Source organism: Capra hircus (assembly GCF_001704415.2).
Source record: "Capra hircus breed San Clemente chromosome X unlocalized genomic scaffold, ASM170441v1, whole genome shotgun sequence".
NCBI lineage: Eukaryota > Metazoa > Chordata > Mammalia > Artiodactyla > Bovidae > Capra > Capra hircus.
The window spans coordinates 31,858,799-31,874,395 of NW_017189516.1; the positions used below are offsets into that span (position 1 = coordinate 31,858,799).

At 42.9% G+C, this 15,597-nt stretch overlaps 1 protein-coding gene across 1 annotated transcript in view; it reads left to right on the forward strand.

The window, feature by feature from the left end:
• SYTL5 (synaptotagmin like 5) overlaps window positions 1–15,597 on the forward strand; it is a 115,516-nt gene that overhangs the window by 90,783 nt on the left and 9,136 nt on the right. Inside the window, exons 10-12 of the mRNA XM_005700922.3 lie at window positions 1,938–2,116; window positions 4,034–4,133; window positions 5,665–5,826. Coding sequence (XP_005700979.1) covers window positions 1,938–2,116; window positions 4,034–4,133; window positions 5,665–5,826 — 441 coding nt within the window. The remainder of the gene's footprint in view (window positions 1–1,937; window positions 2,117–4,033; window positions 4,134–5,664; window positions 5,827–15,597) is intronic.

Genomic DNA, 15,597 nt, shown 5'->3' on the forward strand with positions numbered 1-15,597 from the left:
ATGGCTTTTGTTTTATATATAAACAAAAAAATATATACAAGGTATGAGGTCTAACCTCTCTTTGCACTCACCATAGTCTTTACTTCCCAGTCGTTCATAGACAGGGCTTTTGAAATGCCTAGATCACTCCTGAACGCCTTCCAGGTGGTTTTTTGTGACAGTCGTGTTGCTAAGACACAGAGTTCACGTTGCTGGCACTACAGGATAGTTTTGTTACATTTAATTTAAAATGCATCTCTTGTTATTAGTGTCCCATCAGAACTTTCATTCATTCTGGCACATTTGGACAGGGTTTCTTTTTACATTTTAATTTTATTTATTGGTTGGTGTATTATTTTCTTGTTTAGTGTTCTGTTTGTGAGTTGCTATTTTATAGATGTGTAGAAAGCCATGGTCATATTAGTTACTAACCCTGTGGCCTCACAGCTGGTCAGGGGAGTCCTGACAGCTGTGGGCAGTGATGTGCTCGTGGTGTGCCCTTTTGGAAGATGCAGTTATGTTACAGAACCAATCTTGGGTCTGGTTGTCTCGGTACAGTAAAGGCAATCTACTGACACCAGGTTGTGGTGAAGGAAAGTGCAGTGTTTATTGTGTAAATGTCGAGGATGGATGACTGGTGCTTGAAACCTCTCAAACTTCCTGCAGGGTTTGAGCAAAGCATTTCTAAAGGCCAGGTGAGGGTCGCAGGTCTCAGAGCATGTGATCAGCTTGTGCACAGTTCTTTGATTAGTTGATGATGATCAGTCCTTAGGCTACAGAAGGTCTGAGGGCTATGTGCTCATGGTCATCAAATCATTAATTTCTTCCATTTGATGAGGGTTTTAGCATCTGTAAAACAACTCAGGAAATGTGCATCAGATTCTATTAATATTATCTATGTACTTCAAGGTCCGTCTAGTCAAGGCTATAGTTTTTCCTGTGGTCATGTATGGATGTGAGAGTTGGACTATAAAGGAAGCTGAGCACCGAAGAATTGATGCTTTTGAACTGTGGTGTTGGAGAAGACTCTTGAGAGTTCCTTGGACTGCAAGGAGATCCAGCCAGTCCATTCTAAAGATCAGTCCTGGGTGTTCACTGCAAGGACTGATGCTGAAGCTGAAACTTCAATACTTTGGCCACCTCATGCGAAGAGTTGACTCATTGGAAAAGACCCTGATGCTGGGAGGGATTGGGGGCAGGAGGAGAAGGGGACGACAGAGGATGAGATGGCTGGATGGCATCACCGACTCGATGGACACGAGTTTGAGTGAACTCTGGGAGATGGTGATGGACAGGGAGGCCTGGTGTGCTGCAGTTCATGGGGTCGCAAAGAGTCAGACATGACTGAGCGACTGAACTGAACTGAAGGTGCTTCGGAGGCAATAAAGTAGAGAATAAAGGTGAGGGGCTACATTGGGAAGGCCCCATAGGGTCCTGCTGGATTATAGTATGGCTTCTCAGAGACTTATGGGATGGAATATTCTATGTAGGTATCAGAGAGAGAAGCTTGTAGCTTATCCTTGCACAGAAATATGGGTATTTGTTTCTTTGTCCTGATCAATGCATTCTAGACCTTGAAGTAGACTGATCTTGAGTCTCCCAGTGAAAGAGGAGAAAGCTACAGGGATGGGGAAAGGAGATGGAATGGGAAATGCCTGTGTCCCCCTATTCATTAGAAGAAGTGAATAAACAAAGGCTATTCACTAACCCAAAAAGGCAATGCATCCCCTATCAGCGAGTGTCCTTCCTTCCTTGCTAATGGTCCTAGACTTTGTCCTTTCTCAGGCTTGGATTTTATGTGACACCAGAAAAACAAGCCATCTTTTGCTTTCTTCCTTCACAGTAAGCTTCCCTGCTCGTATAAACAATGGGAATTGTAATTAAATGGTGGGAGGTAGCTTCTGTGGAGAGATCACTAGCATAACCTGGGATGCCTCTTTTCATCTTGTTGATTCCAGACCAGCCTGAACAGCATGATGAGTGTTTACAGTGAGACAGGAGACTATGGCAACGTGAAGGTCAGCGGGGAAATCCTTTTGCACATCAGCTACAGCTATGAAACTGGCGGGCTCTACATTTTTGTCAAGAACTGCAGAAATCTGGCCATAGGAGATGAAAAGAAACAGAGGACAGATGCGTAAGCACATAGCATGTTCCTCAGACTGTTTCAGCCACTGCCCATGTGAATTACGTGTATTTGTCAGCCTGTGTGTTTCTTTTTTCAGAAGACTTTTAGCATTCATCTAGAATCAGAAGGTTGATCATCACTTTCTTCCTCTGCCACCTCTAAATATTCTCTGACATTCATGTATAATGGTCACATTTGTAGTTACCTGAGTCTTAGTTTATTAAAAAAAAAATTTTTTTTTTGGCTGCACATTATGGCTTGTGGGATCTCATTTCCCTGGCCAGGGATTGAACCCAGGCCATGGCATTGAAAGCAGTAAATCCTCACCACTAGACTACCAGGGAACGCTAAGATTTTAAAGAAGCTATGACTCAGCATGATTCAGGACTCACAGATTTGTAGTCCACACAGAGGCAGCTCTTTCTTATACAAGGCTGACACGTTGGCATACCCCAGGCTGTATGAGAGTATCCTGTTAATTTTTGCTCTGGGAAACCCTCCAGAAAAAATTACCAAGCTGTTTGCCCAATTGAACAACCTGAAAGGGCAATTATGAGGCTCTTGGGATTTCCAGAATCAGCCTGGGAGGGCAGGTAAGACCATGGGAAGGTAAGACTCAGGGCTTCCCAGGACCACTGCCAGTTTGGTGAGTCACTCTGAGGACTCACAGGTCTCCACACACAGTCATAATCAGTACAGGGAAAAGGCATATGTGGCAAAGATCAAGAGAATCAAGGCTTAAGCTTCCAAGGACCTCTCCCAGTGGAGTCACACAGGATGTGCTTAAGTCCTCCAGCCACAAGTGGTGAAAACACATGGGGAGTGTTGTCTACCAGGGAAGCTCATTGAGAGACTCAACTGGTCACATACCAAAATCCCAGTCTCCTACATGAAAGCAGGTGTTCAGCAGGAGCTATACTATTTCCACAAAGATTTTTGGCACAGTGAGCCACTTATTTCTGTTCCTGGAGTGATGAAAATCCTCCTGAAACCCAGGTTCTGCATACTAGCCAAGAGCCAAACTTATAAACAGATATTTCGAATGAGAGCAGTCTCAGACCCACTGTTTACCCTTTTTCTACATAATAGATAACCTACATTTAATACATAGCTCATCAAATCTGTTTCCAAAACAGACAAATGAGGAGACAAATAGATTGGTCCGGTTACCTCCTTAGCTAAATATCAGAGAGCTTCAGGATTGGTATCATCAGTCTCAAAGGGATCATCTAAAGCCACAGTAGGTGGACTTCAGGAGTCTGGTAGCATCTTTGACATTTCAGTCTTGTACGTCTTGTGCATTTCTGAGTCTGCCATGATGCCCTGCTCCTGGGACTGCTCAAGGCCTGGTATTGAGGAGAATTGCTATTGTGACTTCAGGTTGTTAATTTTAATTTCCTCTTTTTCACCATTTTTCTTTATTCACTCATTGACTCCACTCATCAGATGTCCGGACATCTGAGTGGAGAGGAAAATTACCTCTATGATCAAGAGCACTGATCATAATAATAGATTATACTTATTCAATAGTATAATATATTAGCTCCTTGTATATGTCAGCTCATTTGATCCTGATCATCCCCTAAGTCATCATCCCAGGTTTGCAGATGGTGAAACTGGGATACAGAGAGATTAAGTAAGCTCTGGAGTTCCCCCAAACCATTGACACCACGAGTAATTCAAACCCAGCTGGCTTGACTCTGGAACCTATTCTCTTTACCACAAGAATTAACAACTTCTCTCTTATTGAAGGGCCAGAGTTATATTTCAAAATGTCCTGGTATGTAAACCACATTCTCTTTGGTTCTGTCTCTTATACTCACTAGCCTGTTTCTTTTACTCCTTTTATTCACTGAAGTCCCTGGGCATTTCTCTCAAAGTAGATGCTCCCCAAGGATTACTTTCATTTTTTTTAATCCTATACAGTTATGTCAAGTCATATCTTCTTCCTGACAAGTCCAGAAATAACAAGCGCAAGACCAAAATAAGAACAGGCACCAATCCAGAATTCAATGAAACCCTAAAGGTAAATCAATACTCTTTCATGGAACTTTAATGGCTCGATTTACCTCATTGGTTTAGATGTAACTGTAAAGGATTTGCATGTCAAGGCTTATATGTATTTTAGAAAAGTAGAATGTGAATCAGTTGGCTTTCTGTTTCTGGAAAAGAAAGCAATGTAAACCACTCTTAGTTTATTTCTCTGCTGCTCCGAAGATTGCCCTGGAAGTAGAGATAATCCAGGAAAATTACATCTGACTTGGTATCAATACCTCTTGTCCAATAGTATGTTTCACTCTTGGGAAAACAATTTTTTTTCCTAGTTCCCTATAAAAGAAGTTTGTCAAAGTTTTGGCCCCAACTTAGCAGGTCACTCTATACATATTCACTGTTCTGCTAACGCAGCATTAAAATGTGCTGTTTCTTGTTAGGGTTTCAGACTTTGGCTAAATTTATCCATGTGGTTAATGAACAGTGGAGATGCAGGGCTAGATTTGAAAAATCTCAGAGACAGTGGCCTACGTAAGATATAACCCAGGCCCCAATTCTAGAGACATTACTTTTTCCCATGGGCCTCCATGTAACCTCTTCCCTCACCCTGGACACAGTTGGCCTGGTAAGAAAGTTCCAAGGGGATGGGGATGTTGAAGCCAGAATGATGGAGTCATGGAGTCCAGCGCAGGAGGAAGTTGGCGAGTGGGGGCATACGTCAGCAGGGTCATATGTGAAAGCAGGAGCCAGTATCAAGACAGATCAAAGTCAAAAGGAATGAATATATGCAGAGGGTGAATCTAGCAGCCATGACAGGATCGCAAAGATGAGCCGAAGCAGAACAGATAAAAAGAATGACGTGGCAGATCCGGGAAGCAGGGCCAAGGTGAATCATTCCAGAAACAGCAAGGATGATGCGAATCCAAGATGAGGAATCAGTCAGTCTGAAGCGTGTCTGAGGTGGTATTTGCGGAGGACAATCAGGAGATTTTGAGGGGGTGTGGGTATGTGGCCCCAGATAATGTTCTGCTGGAAAAGGGAAAACCATGCCAGCAATATTTTCTTTCTGCTCGATCTATGTATATATCAATTGCACCCCTGCACTTAGGCTGAACTTTGTGAAGTTTGACATTTGCAAGTTTCTCACTGTCAAACTTTCCTGGATTTGGGTCTTATTGTTATAAATAAGACAGAGAAATTATAGACTTGATACATTAAACCTTGCACTTACAAAGTAGTTGTTGACAAAATAATTAGGCAAGTAAAAAGCAAGTAAAGCTGAAAAGGGGACAAGCTTCATCACCTCACACTTTTTATATAATATCTGAAGTTTATCAAACCCCATGAAAAGCCTGTCAATAGATTTTTCAGTGCTAGGTCTCACGCAAATGAGTTTATGGAATAGAACCTGACTTGTAGCAGAAACGAATAAAAATGAAGTGTTTTCCTCTTGGGTTTGTTTTGTTTGTATTACCACTGCATATGATCTGGAAGCCGGTAGAAGTAAATTTCACCCTGTCCTAGAAATGGATATGGAGTGTGATGTTGTAAATCTGGTTTTGCAGTACACCATCAGCCATGCCCAGCTGGAAACGAAAACTCTGCAGCTCTCAGTCTGGCATTATGATCGATTTGGACGGAATAGCTTCCTGGGGGAGGTGGAGATTCCTTTTGACTCATGGAACTTTGAAAATCCAAGTGATGAGTGGTTTGTGCTTCAACCCAAGGTAGGAAATGCTTCCAGATGAGTCAAACACTTACACAGGGAATGAGCAAAACTGATGTCAGAGCCCTAAAGAATCTGAAGACCTCTAGTTGTCAAGTGATAATCCGAAAAGATTAGTGCAGCTTATTTTGGAATGATATAATAAATGTAAATACACTCTTTTGGAAATCCTTCTTTGAGATAGACTGTCTGTAAAATGCAAACCATGATGTTGCATAATGATATTTCTTATTAATTTGACCTGCTAAAAATATAGTCAGTATTCAATAGTCACCGTGGATAAACAAAAGAATATATTATATGATCCTATTAGGTGAAAAAATTTTTTTTCAAGGCTGGTACTAGAAATTAAATGCTACTATAGTATGTTCTAAACTAAACCAACAGTGCCTGGGATTCACTCTATGCAGTTGGTATCTCTACAGTAATTTTTGAAGTCAAAAGTGAGATAGGATAAAGGTCCCACTTATGTAACCAAAGATTGTTCTTTATATAGAGAAGGGAAAAAAGAACATGATGGTTAAGATAGTGGACTCAGATCAGACTTCCTGGGTTCAATCCTGGCTTCACGACTCTCTGTGTAACCTTGGGGAAGTTACTTAACTTCCCAGGCCTTGGTGTTCTCATTGGTGATGTAAGAATTGGACATCAGTTTTAGGGATGCTGTGAGGCTTGAAGAAGCCTGCCTTGTGATACTTGCAGTGTCAGGCATGTTGTAAGCTTCTCGATAAATGCTAGGCCATGTTTGTTACGTTGGAATCCTTATATTGTAATTGACAGAAACCCCAGCTCACACTACTCAAAAAATGAAAGGAAATTATTGACCAGAGATGATCAAGCATGGCTTGATCCCAGATGCTCAGATCTTAGCAAGGCCCTGGAGTGTCTTGATCTCTCTTCTCTGTATTGGCTTCACCTGCAGACTTCATCCATTGTGGGCCTCCCCTCACTAATCCCAGGTCTGCTTCTCTTGAACACCACAGCAGCTGCAAACCTCTCATCCTTGCCTCACACTGTCCAGGACAGGAAAGAGTTTCCCCTCCTCCAATAGTCAAGCCAACATCCTGGACCTGGTTCCTAATTCTCATTACATTATTTGCCCATCCTTAGCTAATCATTGCAGCCAGAGAGGGGAGATACACTGAGGGGCTTAAGACCATCAGAACATAAAACTGGTCCTGAAGATGGTATCACCCCCAAAGAAATCCAGGTACAGTAATACTAAAAAACAAAAATGGTGAGTGTGTGCTAGACAGCAAAAACAAACACCGATCATCAATAATAGCATTTGTTCATCATCATGAGTAGTAACATCGTTCACATCTCATGGTTACAACCACCACTAAGCATTGTTATCCCCATTTTATATGAGGAACTTGAGACTCAGAAGTTAAATACAACTTTCTGGTGGATTTTATAAGTGTTGACCTCAAAAACTTGGTATAAGTAACTCATGGACAACCTTTAGGAAGTTTACTTTGGCTCTGGGTAAAATTGACAATGAAATAGGGATCCTCAAACAGAAACCAGCCTCACTCCCATGACTCACATAAATATGGTAGAGAGAGGAAGTACAATGTTAACAACAAATAAGTCCACAATAGAGTAACATTTCTCTGACATTATTAATAAATATGAGAAATATTTGGTCACTACAGCATTAAAGTTCTGCGATTTGAATGAAAAGCCTCACCATAATGGATAGCAATTAAGTTGATTTAAATCTTCTGGCACTTGCTTCCTTTTGTGTATAATGAGTGAGTATCAAAGAATCATAGAAAATGTCCAGTACATCATGTGATGTGTGACACTGATGAAGGACAAGTAACATGCATCTAAGTCCATGAAATTAGCTTGTCCATCAGAAATGTAACAGAAGAGCACAGAGGAGCTGTTTTGGAAGTCAGTTTCTTGGAAATGGTTGGAGGATTTGCTCTGAGATGATATCAACACTCTCTTAGGCATTGATTTTGCTTAGGGGCCAGCAGCTTTCCATGGTAATCACCTTCACGTTGACATTGAGTGGTTTGATTTTTTTTTTTAATTACAAGTGAGAAACATCTCTCTGAGGCTGCTTGAGGTGGAAACATTCTGATGGTGTTTAATGTCAGTGGAACTCCTGTGATCCTCTGCCAGAACCCCTTGGATTCCTTTAACCATGTCTGTTGTGAATTTTGCCTCCAACTGCGGAGAAGGCAATGGCACCCCACTCCAGTACTCTTGCCTGGAAAATCCCATGGACGGAGGAGCCTGGTAGGCTGCAGTCCATGGGGTCGCTAAGAGTCGGACACGACTGAGCAACTTCCCTTTCACTTTTCACTTTCATGCACTGGAGAAGGAAATGGCAACCCACTCCAGTGTTCTTGCCTGGAGAATCCCAGGGACGGGGGAGCCTGGTGGGCTGCCGTCTATGGTGTTGCACAGAGTCGGACACGACTGAAGCGATTTAGCAGCAGCAGCAGCAGCAGCAGCCTCTACCTGACTCTGTTTTTAGAAGACTGTCCTCAGGCTATTGTAGATTTTTCCCATATAGGCAGAGAGTCAGAAATTCCTAGGAGCTTCTGTCCCTCCTGCCACAAGGCAAGTCTTCATCAATAACTGATAGATGGTGGAGTCTGAAAGCTCAGTTCCATTACTGAGAGAAGGAAAAGCTCTGAGGCGTTATTTACCCTCCAGAGCTCTCCTGCTGGATCAGAAGCCCTCGCCTGGCTTCCTCCTCTTCCCCAACCTATCTCCCCAACCCTTTCCCTGGCCTGGCCTGGGAGCCTTTCCTTAATAGGTCACTTGCAAAAGAATCCTCACCTCAGCGTTGGTTTCTGGCAAGAAGTTGAATAGCCAGGTGTTAGTTGCTCAGTCATATCTGACTCTTTGTGACCCCATGGACTGTAGCCCACTGGGCTCCTCTGTTTGTAGGATTCTCCAGGCAAGAATACTGGAGTGGGTAGCCATTCCCTTCTCCAGGGGATCTTCCTGATCCAGAGATTGAATCCACGTCTCCTGCAGTGTCAGGTGGATTCTTTACCAACTCCTAGGAACACAGTCTAAATTAGTGTCTAATCCACATCATCTTTTCCTCCCAAGCGTTCTCTGACATGTATAGAGGAAAGGCTGCAAGTTATTCAGACTTGCTTAGGTACCATGCCTTCCAAACTTGATTCTCCATCTCCCTCCTCAGTCATTTCAATGCAGTAGCCACTTCGTCAACTATAGCTCTAGCATGAGCCGCCCCAGACACTTGATGTTTCTCATAGATTATCCAGCTGAGGAGCTGAAGGGTGAGCTACAGGGACCAATTTCCTTGGTAACAGAGGATCAGAAATAATATTCCTTAAACATTCAGAAAGGCGGACATCCTTTGGCAGTGGGAAGACTGGAAAGACAGAGTGCCTTATTGTTTATTGACTATCTGTTGGTGAAAAGTCCCTGGACACCTACCTTTGATTTTGCTATGTCTTCCCATCAGGAGGCTGGTGCAGACAAAGAAAGAACTCAAGATGCCAGATATACTTACTGTAAAGTAGTTTCACGGTATAACTCCCATTTTACAGCGTGATGTGGGATGGTTTATTAGCTGTAATTCGTTATCTTACTGAAAGACAAGAAGAGCTTGTCAGTGTAAATTGCCTTTCATGTATTCCCAGAAGGTGCTATTATAAAAAGGACCTTTGAATGTCAACAGCAAGCTTAAGTGGTTTTCCAAGGAAGCCTTCTCTGTCCCACCTTCAGGCAGAGTCAATGTACAGGAGATCCTGTAGAGTCATTGCCTAGCTAAAGGGCTCTCTTTATGTGGTATTTTGGACAGACTTGTGTCCATAGTAGATGAACCCCCCTTAGCCCTGTAAATGTGCTGGGAACTCTGCTTCCTACTCTGATTGGCAGTGGATCCCTGTCTCTTCAAAAAGCAAAAGATAATGGGCCTTATCAGATTATTCCCCACCGCTGCTGAGTCAGATTCCTTCACTCTTTCCCTATTGACTCTGGATATTGTTTGAGTAAATCCTAACCCTCACCCTGGCACTCAGCGCTCAGTTGGTAAGGCCCAGTTTTCTGGAGCAGAGGAGTATGTCAGTGCTTTACCTGTATCCTCATTTTCATTCATACATGGCTCCCCTCAGCTGTCCCTCCTGCCAGCCAGTACCTGCCAATCTTCATAGGATAGGCATCCTCAGGCTGCTGGAGTGGGCTTGGAATGTGGATGTCAAAAGCCAGAATAGCCTGGGTATTTCAGTCTTGTGGGAGTTGAGGGCAGACCCTTGGTCAATAACTGATGGGTGAAGGAGTATAAACACCCTAGCATCTTTGCTTTGATCAGGAGCACTCCAAGGTGTGATCTGTCTTGTCTTCACATCTCCCCCATGGAACTGAGCAAGGGTTACTCTCCCTGAAACTTGGCCTGACCTTGTAACCCTGGTGAGCCTCTCTTCACTTCACAGTCCAGCTACCCTACTGCCCATCCTAATAAAACACTATAATAGAAATCTGTGTCTTCAGATCTCCTGAAGACCCCAGAGTAGACACCTTGTTTTCATCTTCCTTGCTGCTTCCTCCCTGTACACACACATCTGAGCACACCTCCCAACCAGCGCTCAGACACATTCTACACAATCCCCACCGAATTCCACTCATCCCACTTCAGTCCTGTCTGACTCTTGGTAACCCTATGGACTGTGGCCAGCCAGGCTCCTCTGTCCTTAACCCAGGCTAATCTTCCCCCACCCCCCTATCTTCATGTGTCATCATGTCTGCCATCCTATAAGAACCAGACAAGGGCCCCCTTGTTATCCCAGTCTGGATTACTCTCTCTTCCCACAGTAGTTTTTATTTTTTTGGCTGCACTGGATCTTCTTTGCAGCATGGGAGCTTCTAAGTTTCAGCCTGTGGGCTTCTCTTGTCATGGAGCTCAAGCTCTAGAGCGAGCAGGCTCAGCAGTTGCAGTGCCCTGGCTTCTCTGCTGTTGCTGCTAAGTCGCGTCAGTCGTGTCCGCCTCTGGGCGACCCCATAGACAGCAGCCCACCAGGCTCCGCTGTTCCTGGGATTCTCCAGGCAAGAACACTGGAGTGGGTTGCCATTTCCTTCTCCAATGTGTGAAAGTGAAAAGTGAAAGTGAAGTTGCTCAGTCGTGTCTGACTCTTAGCGACCCCATGGACTGCAGCCTACCAGGCTCCTCCATCCATGAGATTTTCCAGGCAAGAGTACTGGAGTGGGGTGCCACTGCCTTCTCCCACTGGCTTCTCTAGTTGAAGCCTAAGGACTTAGTTGCCCAAGGCATGTGGGATCTTACTTCTCTGTTCAGGAATTGAACCTGCCTCCCCTGCATTGGAAGGTGAATTCTTAACCACTGGACCACCAGGGAAGTCCCCCAGAGTAGTTTCTTTTATAGTAGGTCCCCTACATACGAACCTTCGAGTTGTGAGCTTTTGAAGATGCGAAAGTGCATTCGCATGTCCAATCACGCAAGTTAATTCAAGTCTCTGGCATTACATATAAAGTTGGGTACCTAAGCTAACTTTGTTGGACTTATGAACAAACTGGATTTACAAATGCACTCTCTTGGAACTTAACTCATTCAGTAGGGAATATACTGTACTTGTATTCAGAGCGACTGTAATGGTTTGTGTGACACCGAGCTTGCTATATGGTAGAAGCCTTCTTCAAGAAATCAGGACCAATAATTATAGGTCAGTTCATGGACAAAGTCACAGAAGTCAAACACATACAATGTTTTCCAATTGCATTCCTTATGGAATTTCCAATGCATTTATTAATCACTTATTTTAACTTAAATGTGTATTCATTTTCAAGTTTTCTAATACAGGGGCACTTTTTTTTGAGTATAGTTTCAGTAGTTGAAACTCTATCATATCCTCCTGGAATACATTCTGCCCCTAATGTATCCTAATCAACAATTTCTTGTTTGAGTTTCCCTAGAGTGAAACAAAAGTTTTAGAATACTTGCAAAGTCAACCAAATGCAAAATCTTTCTGAATATTCATGATCTTTCCTCTAATCTTTTATAGCTTCAAGCCCAAATAGAATCCAATAACGAATTTATTTTCACATCTTTAGATCTTATAAGTTGGTCAACCTCATTTTTTATAGTAGCAGCTGTCTTTGGGGACTCTTCAGTTTGTGCCATTCAGTTATATAATTAGAGCCACAAATATGCCTGGCATAAAGAGCTCTGGGGACTAATGCAGCTGACTCAACTGATGGGAGCAGGCATACATGGTCTTTGTATAGAGCATCCTGCTCTTCAGTGGAAATAGAGAGCATTCATGTGACAAATCAGTTAAATAAGAGCAGATTGATAGAGTTGCTATGAAGTATCTTCCTTCTAGATAGAATGAAAACTCACAGAAAGCAGGATCTCTCTGTGTCCCCATAGCACTTAGCAAAATGCCTTAAGAATCATTACTGTTCGATGGGCCAAAAAGTTTGTTCAGGTTTTCCCATACTATTGTATGGAAAAACCTGAACAAACTTTTTGTCCAACCCAATACAAGGAGACCTTCCATATGTGTTGGTAGCATGGAATAAATTGAATTGAATTCTGCAACCTTTTTCTGAGCAGAAGTTCGTTGAATAGTGGAAAATGGTAGTATGCCAGGAGAGGACATTGCCTTGGAACTTCCTTGCAAGTGTACACCCAAAAACACCCCCAAGATGTTAGTTGTGTGCAGGTTGAAGATGACTCCCTCCTTGGACTCTCTTTTGTATGTGATTTTCATCCTGCAATCTCTGCAAATATGCTATTAGTATAGATAGTATAGTATAGACATCCAGAGTATGTGACACTTGAACATATACTTTTCCCTGTCAATACATTTTCCTACCCAGAGGTCTCAGCTGAAAGCAAATAGAGCTTGCACTGGTTAACTGTTGTTGTATAGAAAACCTACCCTAAAACCTTAGTGGCTTAAAACAACCATTTATTATTATTGTTCTTGAGTCTGGGGGGCGGGGGGTGACTGGGCTCAGCAAGGTGATTTTATTTAAGATCTCTCATATGGTTGCATCTAGATGGTAGACTGAGGCTGAAGTCATCTGAGGGTTTGACTGGGCTGGTTGGTCCAGTTGGATGTCTCACACTTGACGTTGGTTGCCAGCTAAGAACTCATCTAACCCCACCAACTAGAGCACCTATGTGCGGTTTCTCCACGTGATGTGGACCTCACATCATGGATTCCCAGAGGGAGAATCCCAAGAATATTCATTTCAAGAGAAGAAATGGAAGCCGTTCATCTTAAGACCTGGGCCCAGAAACTGGCACATTGTCACTTCTGCCATATTCTACTAGTTAGAGCAGTCACAGAGCCCACTCAGATCCAAAGAGAAAGGGCAAATACCTCAACCCTCATTAGCTATAGTATCAAAAAGAAAACCAAACCCAGTGACCTCTTTTATCTGTCATAATATCCATGATAATTTTCCATTTGTGACTTTCACATAAACTAAACTTTCCTGAAACCATCAAAGCAATAAGAAAACTCCTCATATAAGGCACTTGATTTAGAATAATAAGATTAAATGTTAAATGGATAGTCTGATTCACCACCTAATCTCATTTGTGCCTCTGGCAAGATAGCTGAGTAAAGGCTTCAAATGATTTTCCCAGCCTTATTAATAAGGTTTATCACCACCAAAAAGGTGTGATCACTCACCTAGAGCCAGACATCCTGGAATGAGAAGTCAAGTGGGCCTTAGGAAGCAACACTATGAACAAAGCTAGTGGAGGTGATGAAATTCCAGTTGAGCTGTTTCAAATCCTAAAAGCTGATGCTGTGACAGTGCTGCACTCCATATGCCAGCAAATTTGGAAAACTCAGCAGTGGCCACAGGACTGGAAAAGGTCAGTTTTCATTCCAATCCCAAAGAAAGGCAATGCCAAACATTGTTCAGACTACTGCATAATTTCACTCATCTCACACGCTAGGAAAGTGGTGCTCAAAATTTTCCAAGCCAGGCTTCAGCAGTACATGAACCATGAACTTCCAGATATTCAAGCTGGATTTAGAAAAGGCAGAGGAACCAGAGATCAAATTGCCAACATCCACTGGATCATTGAAAAAGCAAGAGAGTTCCAGAAAAACCTCTATTTCTGCTTTATTGACTATGCCAAAGTCTTTGACTGTGTGGATCACAGCAAACTGTGGAAAATTCTTCAAGAGATGAGAATACCAGACCACCTGACCTGCCTCCTGAGAAATCTGTATGCAGGTCAAGAAGCAACAGTTAGAACTGGACATGGGACAACAGACTGGTTCCAAATAGGAAAAGGAGTACGTCAAGGCTGTATATTGTCACCCTGCTTATTTATGTTATATGCAGAGTACATCATGAGAAACGCTGGGCCGGAAGAAGCACAAGCTGGAATCAAGATTGCTGGGAGAAATATCAGTAACCTCAGATATGCAGATGACACCACCCTTATGGCAGAAAGTGAAGAAGAACTAAAGAGCCCGTTGATGAAAGTGAAAGAGGAAAGTGAAAAAGCTGGCTTAAAGCTCAACATTCAGAAAATGAAGATCATGGCATCTGGTCCCATCACTTCATGGGAAATAGATGGGGAAACAGTGGAAACAGTGTCAGACTTTATTTTTCTGGGCTCCATAATCACTGCAGATGGTGATTGCAGCCATGAAATTAAAAGATGCTTACTCCTTGGAAGAAAAGTTATGACCAACCTAGACAGCATATTGAAAAGCAGAGACATTACTTTGCCAGCAAAGGTACATCTAGTCAAAGCTCTGGTTTTTCCAGTAGTCATGTATGGATGTGAGAGTTGGGCCATAAAGAAAGTTGAGCATGGAAGAATTGGTGCTTTGAACTGTGGTGTTGGAGAAGACTCTTGAGAGTCCCTTGGGCTGCAAGGAGATCCAACCAGTCCATCCTAAAGGAAACCAGTCCTGAATATTCATTGGAGAGAATGATGCTGAAGCTGAAACTCCAATACTTTGGCCACCTGATGTGAAGAACTGACTCACTGGAAAAGGGCCTGATGCAGGGAAAGACTGAAGGCTGGAGGAGAAGGGAACGACAGAGGATGAGATGGTTAGATGGCATCACTGATTCAATGCACGAGTCTGAGTAAACTCCAGGAGTTGGTGATGGACAGGGAGTCCTGGTGTGCTGCAGTCCATGGGGTCGCAAAGAGTCGGACATGACTGAGCGACTGAACTGAACTGAAGGAAAGTCCGGCAAGGTTTCCTTTTGTCAGTCTCAGTCCTTTTTGCTGAGGTTTGAATGGCCTCGGGCTTTCTTGTGGATTTGGGGGTTTCTGAATTCTTTCAGTCTGCCCTCTCTCATAGCAGAGCAGCTCTCAGCCCTTGAATCATTACTCAGCAGTCAAGTTCCCTCAAGAAAAGTCTGAGGAAGTACTCTACTTTTCTTACCCTATTTATGAAAAATCTAAAGTTCAGTTGTCTCACTGGGAAACCTACGGAACAAAGGCTTTAGGTATGTGCTCACACTGAATTTTCAAATTTAAAATTGGATTTTGAGAAGATTGTAGATCCACATGCTATTGTAAAAAATAACACAGAGAGATCCTATATACCTTTTACCCAGTTTCCCCCAGTGGTCACACCTGACAAAGCTATAATGCAGTGGCACAGCCAAGGTGGTAACGTTGATATAATCCACTTGTCTTATTCGGATTTCCTGTTTTCATTTGTTTGCATGCATATTAGGTTCTATGCAGTTTTGCCACATGTGTAGCTTTATGTTGGGCTTCCCAGGTGGCACTAGTGGTAAAGAACCCACCTGCTAATAC